Source organism: Ovis aries, chromosome 4 (assembly GCF_016772045.2).
Source record: "Ovis aries strain OAR_USU_Benz2616 breed Rambouillet chromosome 4, ARS-UI_Ramb_v3.0, whole genome shotgun sequence".
In the NCBI taxonomy this organism is placed as follows: Eukaryota; Metazoa; Chordata; class Mammalia; order Artiodactyla; family Bovidae; genus Ovis; species Ovis aries.
Window position 1 is genome coordinate 13,512,332 of NC_056057.1, and position 18,264 is coordinate 13,530,595.

Here is an 18,264-nt window from a genome sequence, read left to right on the forward strand (position 1 = left end):
CTAGTTCTGTGAAAATATGGCTGGTAGCTTGATAGGGATTGCATTGAATTTGTAAATTGCTTTGGGTAGTATACTCATTTTCACTATATTGATTCTTCCGATCCATGAACATGGTATATTTCTCCATCTATTAGTGTCCTCTTTGATTTCTTTCATCAGTGTTTTATAGTTTTCTATATATAGGTCTTTAGTTTCTTTAGGTAGATATATTCCTAAGTATTTTATTCTTTTCGTTGCAATGGTGAATGGAATTGTTTCCTTAAATTCTTTTTCTACTTTCTCATTATTAGTGTATAGGAATGCAAGGGATTTCTGTGTGTTGATTTTATATCCTGCAACTTTACTATATTCATTGATGAGCTCTAGTAATTTTCTGGTGGAGTCTTTAGGGTTTTCCATGTAGAGGATCATGTCATCTGCAAACAGTGAGAGTTTTACTTCTTCTTTTCCAATTTGGATTCCTTTTATTTCTTTTTCTGCTCTGATTGCTGTGGCCAAAACTTCCAGAACTATGTTGAATAGTAGCGGTGAAAGTGGGCACCCTTGTCTTGTTCCTGACTTTAGGGGAAATGCTTTCAATTTTTCACCATTGAGGATAATGTTTGCTGTGGGTTTGTCATATATAGCTTTTATTATGTTGAGGTATGTTCCTTCTATTCCTGCTTTCTGGAGAGTTTTTATCATAAATGGATGTTGAATTTTGTCAAAGGCCTTCTCTGCATCTATTGAGATAATCATATGGTTTTTATTTTTCAATTTGTTAATGTGGTGAATTACATTGATTGATTTGCGGATATTGAAGAATCCTTGCATCCCTTGGATAAAGCCCACTTGGTCATGGTGTATGATCTTTTTAATGTGTTGTTGGATTCTGATTGCTAGAATTTTGTTGAGGATTTTTGCATCTATGTTCATCAGTGATATTGGCCTGTAGTTTTCTTTTTGTGTGACATCTTTGTCAGGTTTTGGTATTAGGGTGATGGTGGCCTCATAGAATGAGTTTGGAAGTTTACCTTCCTCTGCAATTTCTGGAAGAGTTTGAGTAGGATAGGTGTTAGCTCTTCTCGAAATTTTGGGTAGAATTCAGCTGTGAAGCCGTCTGGACCTGGGCTTTTGTTTGCTGGAAGATTTCTGATTACAGTTTCAATTTCCATGCTTGTGATGGGTCTGTTAAGATTTTCTATTTCTTCCTGGTTCAGTTTTGTGAAATTGTACTTTTCTAAGAATTTGTCCATTTCTTCCACGTTGTCCATTTTATTGGCATACAACTGCTGATAGTAGTCTCTTATGATCCTTTGTATTTCTGTGTTGTCTGTTGTGATCTCTCCATTTTCACTTCTAATTTTATTGATTTGATTTTTCTCTCTTTGCTTCTTGATGAGTCTGGCTAATGGTTTGTCAATTTTATTTATCCTTTCAAAGAACCAGCTTTTGGCTTTGTTGATTTTTGCTATGGTCTCTTTTGTTTCTTTTGCATTTATTTCTGCCCTAATTTTTAAGATTTCTTTCCTTCTACTAACTCTGGGGCTCTCCAATTCTTCCTTTTCTAGTTGCTTTAGTTGTAGAGTTAGGTTATTTATTTGACTTTTTTCTTGTTTCTTGAGGTATGCCTGTATTGCTATGAACTTTCCTCTTAGCACTGCTTTTATAGTGTCCCACAGGTTTTGGGTTGTTGTGTTTTCATTTTCATTAGTTTCTATGCATATTTTGATTTCTTTTTTTATTTCTTCTGTGATTTGTTGGTTGTTCAGAAGTGTGTTGTTCAACCTCCATATGTTGGAATTTTTAATAGTTTTTCTCCTGTAATTGAGATCTAATCTTAATGCATTATGGTCAGAAAAGATGCTTGGAATGATTTCGATTTTTTTGAATTTATCAAGTTTAGATTTATAGCCCAGGATGTGATCTATCCTGGAGAAGGTTCCATGAGCACTTGAAAAAAAGGTGAAATTCATTGTTTTGGGGTGAAATGTCCTATAGATATCAATTAGGTCTAACTGATCTAATGTATCATTTAAAGTTTGCATTTCTTTGTTAATTTTCTGTTTAGTTGATCTGTCCATAGGTGTGAGTGGGGTATTAAAGTCTCCCACTATTATTGTGTTGTTGTTGATTTCCCCTTTCATACTTGTTAGCATTTGTCTTACATATTGCGGTGCTCCTATATTGGGTGCATATATATTTATAATTGTTATATCTTCTTCTTGGATTGATCCTTTGATCATTATGTAGTGGCCTTCTTGGTCTCTTTTCACAGCCTTTGTTTTAAAGTCTATTTTATCGGATATGAGTATTGCCACTCCTGCTTTCTTTTGGTCTCTATTTGCGTGGTATCTTTTTCCAGCCCTTCACTTTCAGTCTGTATGTGTCCCTTGTTTTGAGGTGGGCCTCTTGTAAGCAGCATATAGAGGGGTCTTGTTTTGTATCCATTCGGCCAGTCTTTGCCTTTTGGTTGGGGCGTTCAACCCATTTATGTTTAAGGTAATTATTGATAAGTATGATCCTGTTACCATTTACTTTATTGTTTTGGGTTCAGGTTTATACACCCTTTTCATGTTTCCTGTCTAGAGAATATCCTTTAGAATTTGTTGGAGAGCTGGTTTGGTGATGCTGAGTTCTCTCAGCTTTTGCTTGTCTGTAAAGCTTTTGATTTCTCCTTCGTATTTGAATGAGATCCTTGCTGGGTATAGTAATCTGGGCTGTAGGTTATTGTCTTTCATCACTTTAAGTATGTCTTGCCATTCCCTCCTGGCCTGAAGAGTTTCTATTGAAAGATCTGCAGTTATCCTTATGGGAATCCCCTTGTGTGTTATTTGTTGTTTTTCCCTTGCTGCTTTTAATATTTGTTCTTTGTGTTTGATCTTTGTTAATTTGATTAATATGTGTCTTGGGGTGTTTCGCCTTGGGTTTATCCTATTTGGAACTCTCTGTGTTTCTTGGACTTGGGTGATTATTTCCCTCCCCATTTTAGGGAAGTTTTCAACTATTATCTCCTCAAGGATTTTCTCATGATCTTTCTTTCTGTCCTCTTCTTCTGGGACTCCTATAATTCGAATGTTGGAGCGTTTCATATTGTCCTGGAGGTCTCTGAGATTGTCCTCGTTTCTTTTAATTCGTTTTTCTTGTTTCCTCTCTGATTCATTTATTTCTACCATTCTATCTTCTATTTCACTAATCCTATCTTCTGCCTCCGTTATTCTACTATTTGTTGCCTCCACAGTGTTTCTGATCTCATTTATTGCAGTATTCATTATATTTTGACTCTTTTTTATTTCTTCTAGGTCCTTGTTAAACCTTTCTTGCATCTTCTCAATCCTTGTCTCTAGGCTATTTATCTGTGATTCCATTTTGATTTCAGGATTTTGGATCATTTTCACTATCAATATTCGGAATTCCTTCTCAGGTAGATTCCCTACTTCTTCCTCTTTTGTTTGGTTTGGTGGGCAACTCTCCTGTTCCTTTGCCTGCTGAGTATTCCTCTGTCTCTTCATCTTGGTTATATTGCTGCGTTTGGGGTGGCCTTTTTATATTCTGGTAATTTGTGGAGTTCTCTTTATTATGGAGCTTCCTCACTTTGGGTGGGGTTCTATCAGTGGCTTGTCAAGGTTTCCTGGTTAGGGAGGCTTGTGTTGGAGTTCTGGTGGGTGGAGCTGGGTTTCTTCTCTCTGGAGTGCAGTGGAGTGACCCGTAATGGGTTATGAGACATCAAAGGTTTTGGGATAATTTTGAGCTGCCTGTATATTGAGGCTCAGGGGAGTGTTCCTGTGTTGCTGGAGAATTTGAGTGGTATGTCTTGTTTTGGAACTTGTTGGCCCTCAGGTGGTGCTTGGTTTCAGTGTAGGTATGAAGGCATTTGATGAGCTCCTATTGCTTAATGTTCCCTGAATTCAAGAATTCTCTAATGTTTTCAGGCTTTGGATTTAAGCCTCCTGCTTCTGGTTTTCAGTTTTATTTTTACAGTAGCCTCTAGACTTCTCCATCTATACAGCACCGATGATAAAACATCTAGGTTCAAGATGAAAAGTTTCTCCACATTGAGGGACACTCAGAGAGGTTCACTGAGTTACAAGGAGAAGAGAAGATGGAGGGGGTAGTTAGAGGTAACTGGAATGAGATGCAGTGAGATCAAAAGAGGAGAGAGCAAGCTAGCCAGTAGTCACTTCCTTATGTGCGCTTTATAGTCTGGACCGCTCAGAGGTAGGTATTTACGGAGTTATACGGGGAAGAGGAGAGGGAGGAAGTAGACAGAGGTGACCAGGAGGATAAGAGAGAGGAATGAGAAGGAGAGAGACAAATCCTGCCAGTAACCAGTTCCTTAGGTGTTCTCCACCGTCTGGAACACACAGAGATTCACAGAGTTGGATAGAGAAGAGATAGGGGAGAAAAGAGACAGAGGCCACCTGGTGGAGAAAAAGGAGAGTCCAAAGGAGGAGAGAGTAGTCAAGCCAGTAATCTCGCTCTCAGGTAAACTTGGGTAGTGAAGTTTCGGTTTTTAAATGAAAAAAAAAAAAATGACAACAAAAACCTAAGAGCAAAGATTAAAAATCTAGAGTAGAGGTTGGATTTTCAAAAATACAATATTAAAGAAAAGAAGCAGAAGGAAAAAGGAAGAAAGGAAAAAAAAAACAAGAATTATTAAAAAAAAACAAACAACAACAACAACCAAAAAAAAAAAAAACCCACCAATAACCATCCAAAGACTATATATGGCGTTTGCCTTAAAAAAAAAGAAAGTCTTTTTTTTTTTAATAGTAATAGTAGGTTATAGAAATAAAAATTAGAGGAGAAATAGAAGACTTAAAAATTTTTTAAAAAAGTTAGAAAAAAAAAGAAAAAAGAAAGAAAAAAAAACAACAACAACAACAAAAGGAATGATTTTAAAAATAGTAAAAATATACTGGCCCTTCTCTGATGTTGTGGGCCGTGTGGGATCACTTCCAAGGTGGTTCCCTCTGTTTAACTTCTTCTGTTTGCTGGTTTTTTAGCTCACTAGTTCAGTCGCGCTGTGGGGAGGGGGGATGCTGCAAACAAATAGCACTGTCGTGTGCACACAGTGTCTCAGCCCCGCTTGACCTGTCCCTTCTCGCGGCGCACAAACCACTCCGGCTCTACAATGCTCAGCCGGGAACCGTCTGGGGCTGGCCCTAGGCTGCGTGCACTTCCCCGGTCCAAGCCGCTCAGGTTCGGCGCTCAGGCAGCCCTCACAGGCACAGATTCGGCTGGGGCTGCGCTTTGTGCCCTTCCCAGGTCCGAGTAGCTCAGGAGTTTGGCGAGCGCGATCGCCGCAGCTTGTCACCTTTTCTGCCGCTGCTGCTCAGCTTTCTGGGTGGACCGCTGGCACCCCCCGTGAGGCAGATTGTGACTGTCCAGCACCCCCAGAAGTCTTAGCAAAGAAGCCTGCTTGCTGTTAGGTAAGTAAAGTCTCTCCGGGTCTGCAATTGCCCCTTTCCAGTCCTTACGGCTCTGGCTGCCTGTCCCCGGCGGGGAATGGTCTGCAGCCAGCTTTTCCGTTCCGTCCTTTGTTCTGTGCTCGGTCCTGGCGGTATCTTATGTTCGAGCTTTTCGCGTGGTAGCTATCCCACAGTCTGGTTTGCTAGCCCAAGTTCGATCGTTCTGGTTGTGCGAGGGGCGTTCCTGCCCGATTCTTACAAAGCTCTGCAGCCCGCGCCTCCCGCGCGTCCCTGCCCTGCCCCCACTTCCCAATGGCAGATGCAGGCGTCTGTGCTGCTTTTCCGCTGGGGGAGTTACTGTTGGGCTTGTAATCTCTTGGTTTTAATTATTTCTTTATTTTTTCTTCCTGTTATGTTGCCCTCTGTGTTTCCAAGGCTCGCCACACACTCGGCAGGGAGAGTGTTTCCTGGTGTTTGGAAACCTCTCTTCTTAAAATTCCCTTCCGACGGGCTTCCCTTCCCGGGACGGAGCTCCCTCCCCACCTCCTTTGTCTCCTTTTTCATCTTTTATACTTTTTCCTACCTGTTTTTGAAGACAATGGTCTGCTTTTCTGGTTGCCTGATGTCCTCTGCCAGCCTACAGAAGTTGTTTTGTGGAGTTTGCTCGGCGTTGAAATGTTCTTTTGAGGAATTTGTGAGGGAGAAAGTGGTCTTCCTGTCCTATTCCTCCGCCATCTTTACAGTTCCAATCTATTATCTTTTTTTAAAAAACTTTTTGTTTTATACTGAAGGATACCCAGTTAACAATGCTGTGGTAGTCTCAGATGGACAGCAAAGGGACTCAGCCATACATATATATGTGCTGTGCTGTGCTTAGTCACTCCGTTGAGTCCAATTCTTTGCGACCACATGGTCTGTAACCCGCCAGGCTTCTCTGTCTGGAGATTCTCCAGGCAAGAATACTGGAGTGGGTTGCCATGCCCTCCTCCAGGGGATCTTGCCAACCTGGGGATCGAACCCAGGTCTCCAGCCTTGCAGACGGATTCTTTACTGTCTGAGCCACCAGGGAATAATTATCCTCCTTATTGGAAGATATGTAAAACTCTATGTCTCTGTTTTGTCTACTGGGCATGCTTTTTTTTTTTCTCTCTCATAGTTTGTTAAAAAGGGATAAAGCATATCAATCAGATGACCATTATATCTACTACTGTGGGCAAGAATCCCTTTGAAGAATTGGAGTAGCCCTCATAGTCAACAAAAGAGTCCAAAATACAGTACTTGAATACAATCTCAAAAACAACAGAATGATCTCTGTTGCCAAGGCAAGCCATTCAATATCACATTAATCCAAGTCAATGCCCCAACCACTAATGCTGAAGAAGCTGAAGTTGAACAGTTCTATGAAGACCTATATGACCGTCTAGAACTAACACCCAAAAAAGATGTCCTTTTTATCATTGGGGACTGAAATGCAAAAGTAGGAAGTCAAGAAACACCTGGAGTAACAGGCAAATTTGGCCTTGGAGTACAGAATGAAGCAGGTCAAAGACAGAGTTTTGCCAAGAGAAGGCACTGGTCATAGCAAACACCCTCTTCCAACAACACAAGAGAAGACTCTACACATGGACATCACCAGATGGTCAATACCGAAATCATTATTGATTATATTGACTATATTCTTTGCAGCCAAAGATGGAGAAGCTCTATACAGTCGGCAAAAACAAGACTGGGAGCTGACTGTGGCTCAGCTCGTGACCTCCTTATTGCAAAATTTAGACTTAAATTGAATAAAGTGGAGAAAACCACTGGGCCATTAAGGTATGACTTAAATCAGATCCTTTATACAATGAAAGTGAAAAATAGATTCAAGGGATTAGATCTGATAGAGTGCCTGAAGAACTACGGATGGAGGTTCATGACATTGTGCAGGAGACAGTGATCAAAACCATCCCCAAGGAAAAGAAATGCAAAAAGGCAAAATGGCTGTCTGAGGAGGCCTTACAAATAACTGAGGGAAAAAAAAAGAAATAGCTGTGAAATGCAAAGGAGAAAAGGAAAGATATACCCATTTGAATGCAGAGTTCCAAATAATAGCAAGGAGAGATAAGAAAGCCTTCCTCAGTGGTCAATGCAAAGAAATAGAGGAAAACAATGGAATGGGAAGAGCTCTCTAGACTTTCCCATTCCATTGTTTTCCCATATTTCTTTGCATCAACCACTGAGGAAGGCTTTCTTATCTCTCCTTGCATCTACTACTATGGGCAGGAATCCCTCAGAAGAAATGGAGTAGCCATCATGGTCAACAGAAGACTCCAAAATGCAGTACTTGGATACAATCTCAAAAATGACAGAATGATCTCTGTTCATCTCTAAGGCAAACCATTCAATATCACGGTAATCCAAGTCTATGCCCCAACCAATAACGCTGAAGAAGCTGAAGTTGAACAGTTCTATGAAGACCTACAAGACCTTTTAGAACTAACACCCAAAAAGATGTCCTTTTCATTATAGGGGACTGGAATGCAAAAGTAGGAAGTCAAGAAACACCTGGAATAACAGGCAAATTTGGCCTTGGAATATGGTACGAAGCAGGGCAAAAGCTAATAGAGTTTTGCCAAGAAAATGCACTAGTCATAGCAAACACCCTCTTCCAACAACACAAGAGAAGACTCTACACATGGACATCACCAGATGGTCAACACCGAAATCAGATTGATTATATTCTCTGCAGCAAAATTTGGAGAAGCTCTATACAGTCAACAAAAACAAGACCAGGAGTTGACTGTGGCTCAGATCATGAACTCCTTATTACCAAATTCAGACTGAAATTGAAGAAAGCAGGGAAAACTGCTAGACCATTCAGGTATGATCTAAATCAAATCCCTTATGATTATACAGTGGAAGTGAGAAATAGATTTAAGGGCCTAGATCTGATAGATAGAGTGCTTGATGAACTATGGAATGAGAGGTTCATGACGTGGTACAGGAGACAGGGATCAAGACCATCCCCACGGAAAAGAAATGCAAAAAAGCAAAATGGCTGTCTGGGGAAGCCCTACAAATAGCTGTGAAAAGAAGAGAAGCGAAAAGCCAAGGAGAAAAGGAAAGATAAAAACATCTGAATGCAGAGTTCCAAAGAATAGCAAGAAGAGATAAGAAAGCCTTCTTCAGCGATCAATGCAAAGAAATAGAGGAAAAGAACAGAATGGGAAAGACTAGAGATTTCTTCAAGAAAATTAGAGATAACAAGGGAAGATGGGCTCAATAAAGGACAGAAATGATATGGACCTAACAAGCAGAAGATATTAAGAAGAAGTTGAAGGAATACACAGAATTACACAAAAGAGATCTTAAATGACCCAGATAACCACGATGGTGTGATCACTGGACCAGAGCCAGACATCTTGGAATGTGAAGTCAAATGGGACTTAGGAAGCATCGCTATAAACAAAACTAGTGGGGGTGATGGAATTCCAGTTGAGCTATTTCAAATCCTAAAAGTTGATGCTATTAAGGTGCTGACTCAATATGTCAGCAAATTTGGAAAACTCAGCAGTGGCCATAGGACTGGAAAAGGTCAGTTTCATTCCAATCCCAAAGAAAAGCAATGACAAAGAATGTTCAAACTACGCACAATTGCACTCATCTCACACGCTAGCAAAGTAATGCTCAAAATTCCCCAGAGAGGCATCAACAGTATGTGAACCATGAACTTCCTGATATTCAAGCTGGATTTAGAAAAGGCAGAGGAACCAGAGATCAAATTGCCAGCATCTATTGGATCTAGAAAAAGCAAGAGAATTCTAGAAAAACACCTGCTTCATTGACTATGCCATAGCCTTTGACTGTGTGGATCACAACATACTATGGAAAATTCTTAAAGAGATGGGAATACCAGACCACCTGACCTACCTCCTAAGAAATCTGTATGCAAGTCAGGAAGCAACAGTTAGAACTGGACGTGGAACAACAGACTGGTTTGAAATTGAGAAAGGAGTACATCAAGGCTGTGTGTTATCACCCTGTTTGTTAAACTGATAGGCAGAGTGCATCATCCAAATTGCTGGGCTAGATGAAACAGAAGTTGGAATCAAGATTGCCAGGAGAAATGTCAGTAACCCCAGATATGGAGATAACACCACCCTTATGGTAGGAATAAAGAGGAACTTAACAGCCTTTTGATGAAGCTAAAAGAGGAGAGTGAAGAAAACTGGCTTAAAACTCAACATGCAAAAAACGAAGATCCAGTCCCATCATTTCAAGGCAAATAGATGGGGAAACTGTGGAAACAGTGAAAGACTTTATTTTCTTGGGTTCTAAAATTGCTTCAGATGGTGACTACAGCCATAAAATTAAAAGATGCTTGTTTCTTGGAAGAAAAGCGATGACAAACCTAGATGGCATATTAAAAAGCAGAGACATTACTTTGCCAACAAAGGTCCATATAGTCAGACCTATGATTTTTCTAGTAGTCATGTATGGATGTGAGAATTGGACTACAAAGAAAGCTGAGTGCCGAAGAATTGATGCTTTTGAGCTGTGGTGTTGTAGAAGACTCTTGAGAGTCCCTTGGACTGCAAGGAGATCCAGTCAGTCAATCCTAAAGGAAATCAGTCCTGAATATACATTGGAAGGACTGATGCTGAAGCTGAAACTCCAATACTTTGACCACTTGATGTGAAAAACTGACTCATTTGAAAAGACCCTGATGCTGGGAAAGACTGAATGTGGGAGGAGAAGAGGATGATAGGAGACAAGATGATTAGATGGCATCACAGACTAAATGCACATAGGTTTGAGCAAGCTCCAGGAGACAATTAAGGACAGAGCATCCTGGCGTGCTGGCCCATGGGGTTGCAGAATTGGACATGACTGGGCGACTGAACAACAGCAACAAATATCAGTCAAGAATTACGGTAATTCTACTTGAGTCACCTCTGAGGACATAAAAGGTATAGTTTCTTGTTCGCAACCAAGCATAGTGCTAAGGACATTGTAAACAATCAGCAAATAACTCTTTATTCATTCATTCATCCATGGTGGGCACTCAGGGCAGAAGAACGGTTTTGTTCCCTGCTTTATGGAATCTATAATTCTGCGGTTACTCTGAATTACCAAGTTATTGTTATTAATATGTTCAGTACAGAAATATATTTTATCACAAATGCAAGTTATGTTCATTGTAGATGACTTCAGAAAATAAAGAGATAAAGAAGAAACGGGTGTAATTTTAGCACTAGGAGATAAAAGCCAATGATATTTGGAAAATGATGCATGCATACAGATTTTTCTTCCCATGTATGCATTTTTATACCTAATATACATATATATAAATTATATAAGTATGGACAAATATATATTAATACACTATATAAATATATATATATTTTAAAGATATTTATATTACATTTATTATTTTATAAATTGTTATCTCATAGATATTTTAAAATAAATGTCTATCTATCTAGTCATAATGACCTAAAAATATTCCATTATATGGATATGCCATAATTTGTTTATCAGAGTTTTTACTGTTGGTCACTTATATTGCTTCTGTATTTTTTACTATTATTAACAATACAATCATTATATACATTTTTATTAATTTGTCCATCTGCTTTCTCAGGACAAATACTTTACGCTATGTAAAGCTTGAAATATTATCTCCTGAAGATTTAAAATTAAGAATATAAACAGAAATTTTAAATGTTAAAAAAGCAAAGCTGATCTACAGTACTAGAAGTCAACATAATGTTTGTTCTAGGGGGTCAGGTGAGTGGAAGGTGACATAAAGGGGGTTTCAAGTGTACTTGAACTATTTTGTGGTTGAACCTGAGGGTTGGTTACAGGGGTGTGTTCACTTTGAAAAATTCAACACACTTATGACTTGTCACTTTCTACTTTCTTACATTTATGTTGTACATCAGTGAAATAAGTAAAAATATTATGATTTGCATCCATATTTATATACTTATACATAAATTCTAAGAAGTGAATACTATTACTTTTTTAAATTTTTTAAAATTTATGTTACTAATTATACTACAGAAAGTTTACACCAGTTCTGACTCCTACAGACAATATATAAAATGTGATTTCTTTGTGTTCCAATTAAGACTATCATAATTTTTCTAATTTGTGGTGATGCATACATTTTAAAATTGAGTGTTTTTCTCTCTTACTTTATGTTTAGAAAATTTTCAAACTCATAGAAAAGTTGAAATAATATAACAGTATCTGAAATATATAATTTTATTATATAATAGTAAAAAAAAAATCATGGTCATCTTAAGTCCCTCATTGGATTTGCCAACTCTTAATTTTTTGCCACTTTTGCTTTTTCTGTCTCTATTTACATACTCATTCACTTGCTCACTCATGCATCTATGCACGTATGTATGTGTGTATATATACACATATATATGCATTTAATTTTATACTTCTGAATTATTTGATAAGAACCTTTAGACACCATGACAGTTTACCCCTTAGGAATAAGAATATTCTTCTACATAACCACAATACTTCTACCACACCTTAAAAAATTAGCAATAACTCTATTATCAAGTAACATCTAGTCCATATAGTCCCACAACCACACCAAGAAAATCTTTTCTAACTGATTTTTTAAAAATACAAGATTAAATAAAGTTTACTCACTTGTTGCATTTAGCGGCTTTGTCTCTTTCTACCTAAAACAGAACCCCACCGCCATTACCCTACCTGGCTTTCTTGCATGATGTTGGAATTTTTAAAGTCTGTGGCACTTGATAACCTTCTGTTTGCTTTCAAATGTGTATGACCATGCTTGATTTTGTAGGCTCATGTTGCAAAATTATTATAGGTTTTCAGAAGCGCATGTATCAGCAACTGTAATAAATTTTCATTTGCAGCTATTGGTTAATCATTGAATCTCCAGTTGGGCACCAGATGTTTTTACAAAGGGGGGGAAAAAGCATTAAGAGCTTTTAAATCTTACACTATTACTCTGATTGTACAAGAAACAATGATGACATTTCAGTCTCTGAAATATATTGCCAGGATTTTCCTTCATATTGACACTTGTTATTCAATGAATTAGTATAGAACCAGTTTAAAAGGCCAGAGAGTGCAGCAGCAGCCAAGAAGGATATTTTGAAGTTTGAAATGATCCCTATATAAATAGAACGGATCAGCATAACTTTGGGATAAAATTAGCTGAGACTTTGTGGGCTCTCTAGCATGTGCCTGTTTGGTTGGCGCTGCCTGCCTGATAAAGCACAACAAAGCTTCCAGAGGGACAGGAAGGATGGACGGCACGGCTGCCCCTATCACGAAATCTGCAGCTGCCAAGTTAGTTAAGAGAAATTTCCTTGAGGCTCTAAAGTCAAATGACTTCGGGAAATTGAAGGCCATTTTAATCCAAAGACAGATAGATGTGGACACAGTTTTTGAAGTTGAAGATGAGAATATGGTTTTGGCATCTTATAAACAAGGTAAAAAAAATTATAAGGGTAATTGTAAAATCAATAGAAAATGGATTTTTTGTTTTAATGTGCACCATTAGCCACCCAAGGTAAACTGGTAGCTCTTATTGTTTCTTTAAATATATGTTTAAAAAATATTTCTAATGTAATAATTTCTTTCTCTTTAAACTAGACAAAATCATGAGCTGATATATGTATATATATGAATATATTGTTTTCTTTACTTTCCTTCTCTCTTCTTTCTATATCCCTGTGCCTGGAATTTGAAATCTTGGATAAAAATATTTAGTAATGCAGTTTTCTTCTATTTCTAGCTTTCCTTCTTCCTGTAAGTGCATAAAGCTTCTTTAGATTATGGCTAAATAGATTGCTGAAATCTAATCCAGTCACTATGACTGGCTTGGGAACAGGCTACTAACTTTGTGTTAACAGGGCCCTTAAAGATATATCATCTCTATGGGCACTTGAAGGAACAGGGATTTTTGCCCCATTTGGAGGGTTAATAAATGGGTAAGGCTACACATTGATGCACCTTTATGGTCCTTGTCGTCATTTTAATGAGTTTTCAGTTCAAGTAGAAAAGGTAAAACCAGAAAAGCCAAAAAGTTAACCTTTTTTCTGTGACTATAGTGATAGCTTAAAATTGTAGATTTACTTATTACAGAGTACCTACCTTATGAAGAACTAAGGATAAGAAAAATTAGAACCAAATTTCTTTTATCAAGGGATTTTCTGGAACCCATGCTTAATAACTCAGAAATAAATTGGAAGTGAGCAGACTCTGATTTCCCAAATCAGCTAGTTAATGGGGGAATTTGAGTAGCGAGGCCATCTGGTGAGCAGACTGCAAACAAACACCATGTTCAACATCACTTCTGTTTAAACAAAATAGAGGATAAGGTCTTGTGTGCAGCATTGAGAGAGAGATAGCAATTCATTTTTTATGTTTAAAATACTTTCCATTTGTATATAAATCATCAGCATGATCAATTTTAGGAAATGAGTACTAATGGTATATATTTCTATATCAAAACACTGTCAGTTCTGAAGGAAGCATGGAATAGCTGAAGCAAGTTAGTGTTTATAATTTTTACTTGAGGATTTTATTATAAATTGGCATTGCTATTTTGACTGGAAAATAACGAAGGGGTCTGTGTTATCAAAAATGGTTGATAGAAGCTCTGTCAAGAAGAAAAAGTGTATACTATATGATTAGATTACTTTTATCTTATGTATTTGTTTAGTGAAAGACTTTCTGAATACAAATACATTCTAAGTTGTTTTTAAAAACTTATATTTAAGCCTAGAGTAAAATAACTTACATCCAAGTCAGCAGGTAATTTGTGTGACCCTGAGTTGTGAAGACTGCCTTTGCTTCTCTCCTGAGCATGCCAAATTGCGTAGATCCTGCAAAGGTTCTGAGGTGATGAGAAAGGGAGTTTTAGTGGCAGTTTACAGAGGATGCCGTTTCTCTTGCTTCCAATGGCGTCATCATCCTTGAGTGAGAAAAAAAGGCACTTTAAAATCTTTCTGTCAATATGAGCCGACTCTCTATGGTTTTCATAGAGCTAAATTTTCATTCAATCTAATGGGTGTTTTCATAGGCCTGCGAAGATGGGGCTTTCAATTAGACAGAAAGCAAATTATGCTCTCTGGTTTTGGGGGAAAAAAACAGAGCTGTTCCATTGCTATGCATGCCAGGTGAATGCAAGAAATGATAGAATTTGCAGTCATATCCTCAGAGTTTATGCAGAAAATCGTGAATGTTTGTGCACATGTGCACATGTCCACAAGCACCTGTAGAAAGAAATACACTTACTCTCTGTTTAATATGAATATGGCTATAAGACTCTGTCTCTTCAATCTTAATCCCATTTTCTTCAAAGTTTCTTCAGATATTTTCACTTGGCTTCCAGCCTAATTATCAAACCTTTGCTTTTAGTCACGAAGGGAAGTGAAGCATAGAATCCTAGTTGCTAGCCAAGCAAAGTAGACCTAAGTGGCTATATCAATTTCTAAGTCACAGAGGAATTCCCAAGGACTAGTGTAGTGCTGAGCAGGCTACACTGGTCGTTTGTTATTTAGTTAGTTAGAATTAGTTCCTTTCTGAATAATTCTGATGAATGAGACCCTTTTCTGTGTGGCCTTGAGTGGTATGTGACTGCATTAAACTTTGTGAGACTTTCTTAAATCACAGCAGACTTCTTGGATGTTGAATGCTGTTGAATTGTTATGAATTAGTTTTTTATTTTTTAAAGCACTTTTGAAAAGTTCTACAATGGAAAAGTGCGCAAATCGTAACTGTGCACTTGGTTAATTTCCAGAAAATGAACAAACGTCTGCAGCCAGCATCCAGATGAAGAAATAGAATGTTACCAGCTTACTTTTAAAGTGTGGCAGTCTTTAGGTTTTAGTTGCTCAGTCGCTCAGTCGTGTCCGATTCTTTGTGACCCCATGGACTGTAGCCTGCCAGGCTCCCCTGTCCTTGGGATTCTCCAGGCAAGAATACTGGAGTGGGTTACCATTTCCTTCTCCACAGCTTTTAGTTATTTTGGGCTTAATAGGCATGACAGTGTATAAAATCTAGAACATAATATGCTTCCTTTAAATTTGGTTTGTGTATACTCAACGTTTGATTGTCCTGGGGAAGATCAACAGTGGTACAATTAATCCCAAATAATTTTTGTTTCTTTTAGGACATATTGTAGCACTTTACATACAATTTTTAAAAGTGACCACATTTTCACCTGAATTATGGTATGTTTAAGCCAGTATGAAAGTCAGTTTACATTTTTTTGTAAAGGCAACTCAAATCTGTTGGTGAAGAAATCAACTTGGAATCTTAACATTGCAACTCCAGACCCACAGTCTAAATGGTATACCAGTAATCAAAAATTCACCTCCTAAGCGAGTGTAACGGAGAAGGCAATGGCACCCCACTCCAGTACTCTTGCCTGGAAAACCCCATGTGGTCGCTGAGGGTCGGACATGACTGAGTGGCTTCACTTTCTCTTTTCACTTTCATGCATTGGAGAAGGAAATGGCAACCCACTCCAGTGTTCTTGCCTGGAGAATCCCAGGGACGGGGGAGCCTGGTGGGCTGCAGTCCATGGGATCGCACAGAGTCGGACACGACTGAAGCGACTTAGCAGCAAGCGAGTGTGAAGTATGGACCTGGTGAGGAAAGTGGAACAAAGTGTCTGGAAATTCACTTCTGCTGCCCTGTCTTGGAGCAGCTTCTCTCACCTGTGAGACTGAGAACAGATTTAGAAGCTAGCTTCTAGGTCCAGATGGCGGGTGCTGCCTAACCCCAGCCCCTAATAATGATTCTTTCAAAAAAGGCTGTATTTATTTATTTATGGCTGTGCTGGTGTGCACTGCTGCGCAGGCTTTTGTCTAGCTGCAGCAAGCAGGGGCTACTCCCTGGTTGCAGTGTGCAGGCTCCTCGTTGCAGGGGCTTCTCTTGTTGTGGAGCATGGGCTTGAGGGCGTGTGGGCTTCAGTACTTGTGGCACGTGGGCTCGGTAGTTGTGGCTCGGGGCCTCTAGAGCACAGACTCAGTAACTCTGGTGCATGGGCTTACTTCTGCAGCATGTGGGATCTTCCCAGACCGGGGCTGGAACCTATGTCTTCTGCATTAGCAAGCAAAGTCTTTAGCACTGAGCCACCAGGGAAGCCCAATAATGATTCTTGGAGACATCTCGTTCTATTTTTTCAAGTATTTTAAACTTCATAGTCAAGTCTTCAGAAAATTATGTTTTATCAATTAAAAATATGTGTCTAACACTTTGTAAAGCAAACATTCTGGTTGGCATTTCCATTATCTCCTGGAGAATGACAGATATATGGGTCTTAAAATGAAAACAGGTAAGCTAAATGACATCTACCAGCTGACCACTTTAAAACGGGAATGATGTGAAGTAAAGTTAAATAACGAACAACTCTTAACTCCCAAATACAGTAAACAATTGAATAGTTAGGAGATGTCAATGATATACTTTATTATGAGCGAAGCACACAACATTCATAGTGAAAACAGGCCTCTAGGAAAACTCAGAGTTCTTCTCAGTAGGTGATCTCCATACTGGAAACGTGAATATCCATAAAGCTGTTTCCAGAGATTTTTCTCACCGCATGTTTTGATTCTCCCTCAGGTGTATGAGCCTTGGCTCATTAATGTTACAAGAGGAATATCATACTTATCTCTTTGGTATGAAATTCCCTAGTCAGCAAGGCTAATCAGAATCCTTTTATTAATCAGTATGATGTACTTTAAGTACTTCATTTATGGCCCACAGCCGCAGGTTCTTTGGTTGATAGTCATATTTTTAATTAAAATAGCCAATGACTGATTTCACTGAAAAACTTTCTGGCAGGTAATCTATCTACTAAGTCGCAAGAGCCTTCCAAATATCTTGAAAGCTCTTATTTTCACTCTGTTAATGAATAATCTTCTTATCACCTAATTTTCCTGTCTGCCAGAAATTCACTCTCCTGCTTTCTTATTGTCATCCTAGGATTCTTTTCCTTTCCTAGATGTTCAAACATTTTCCTTTTAAATTTTACATTGCAAGCTTACTTCCCCCCCCCCTTCTCCTGGGGGAACTCTGAGATTTATCCTGAAAATATTAGCTACTAAAAAATAGCCAAGAATTGTGCTCCAGTCTATAATCCTTCAGGACTGTGTAAATACGTGGACAGAGCAGAGCAAATGTCTGCTAATCCAGCCATGAGCAGTGTGTGTAACCTTTGGCTGTAATAACAGAGGCTTCTCATGTGTGGGGTTCTTTGGACTCAGATAACATTATAGCTGAAAACTGTGGCAGATCTAGGGCTTAGCTGAAGGTTTGCCAGAAATGTGTACATCCTCCCAAACACTGGAGCAGAACCAACCCCTGTTTCAAAAGATGGCCCAAATATTTCGCTCCTTACCCTCTTTCCTGAGCGAGCAGGTTGTCCACTGAATGACTTTGGTTTCTGATTTAAATTAAACACACACACACACAAACACACACGCAAGAATTGGTCTGCATATTTTTGTAGCAGCTTAACTCCATTCCTTTAGAACTTTTGCCTAAAAGTGACATCGGTTTAGAGGTGGACAGCATGTAGCTTTCAGATCATTGATGGCAACTTAGAGATTTGTTGTTGCTGTTCAGCTGCTAAGTCATGTCCGACTTGTTGCAACCCCATGGACTGTAGCACACCAGGCTTCCCTGTCCTTCACCGTCCCCTGAAGTTTGTTTAAACTCATGTCCATGGACTCAGTGATACCATTCAACCATCTCATCCTCTCTCTCCCCCTTCTCCTGCCCTCAATCTTTCCCAGCACCAAGGTCTTTTCTAGTGAGTCAGCTCTTTGCATCTGGTGCCCCAAGTATTGGAGCTTCAGCATTAGTCCTTCCAATG

General features: G+C 38.8%; 1 protein-coding gene across 4 annotated transcripts in view; it reads left to right on the forward strand.

The window, feature by feature from the left end:
- Nucleotides 1-18,264, forward strand: part of ASB4 (ankyrin repeat and SOCS box containing 4) — a 212,092-nt gene that overhangs the window by 113,315 nt on the left and 80,513 nt on the right. For 2 of the 4 annotated variants that reach the window (XR_009600326.1, XM_004007737.6), the window contains exon 1: nucleotides 12,647-12,865. The exons of the other annotated variants lie outside the window; for them this stretch is intronic. Coding sequence is in view for 1 of the 2 variants with exons in the window: in XM_004007737.6 (XP_004007786.2) it covers nucleotides 12,679-12,865 (187 nt within the window). In the remaining variant the exon portion in view is untranslated. Of the gene's footprint in view, nucleotides 1-12,646; nucleotides 12,866-18,264 lie in introns of those variants that run through there. 4 annotated transcript variants of the gene reach the window in all.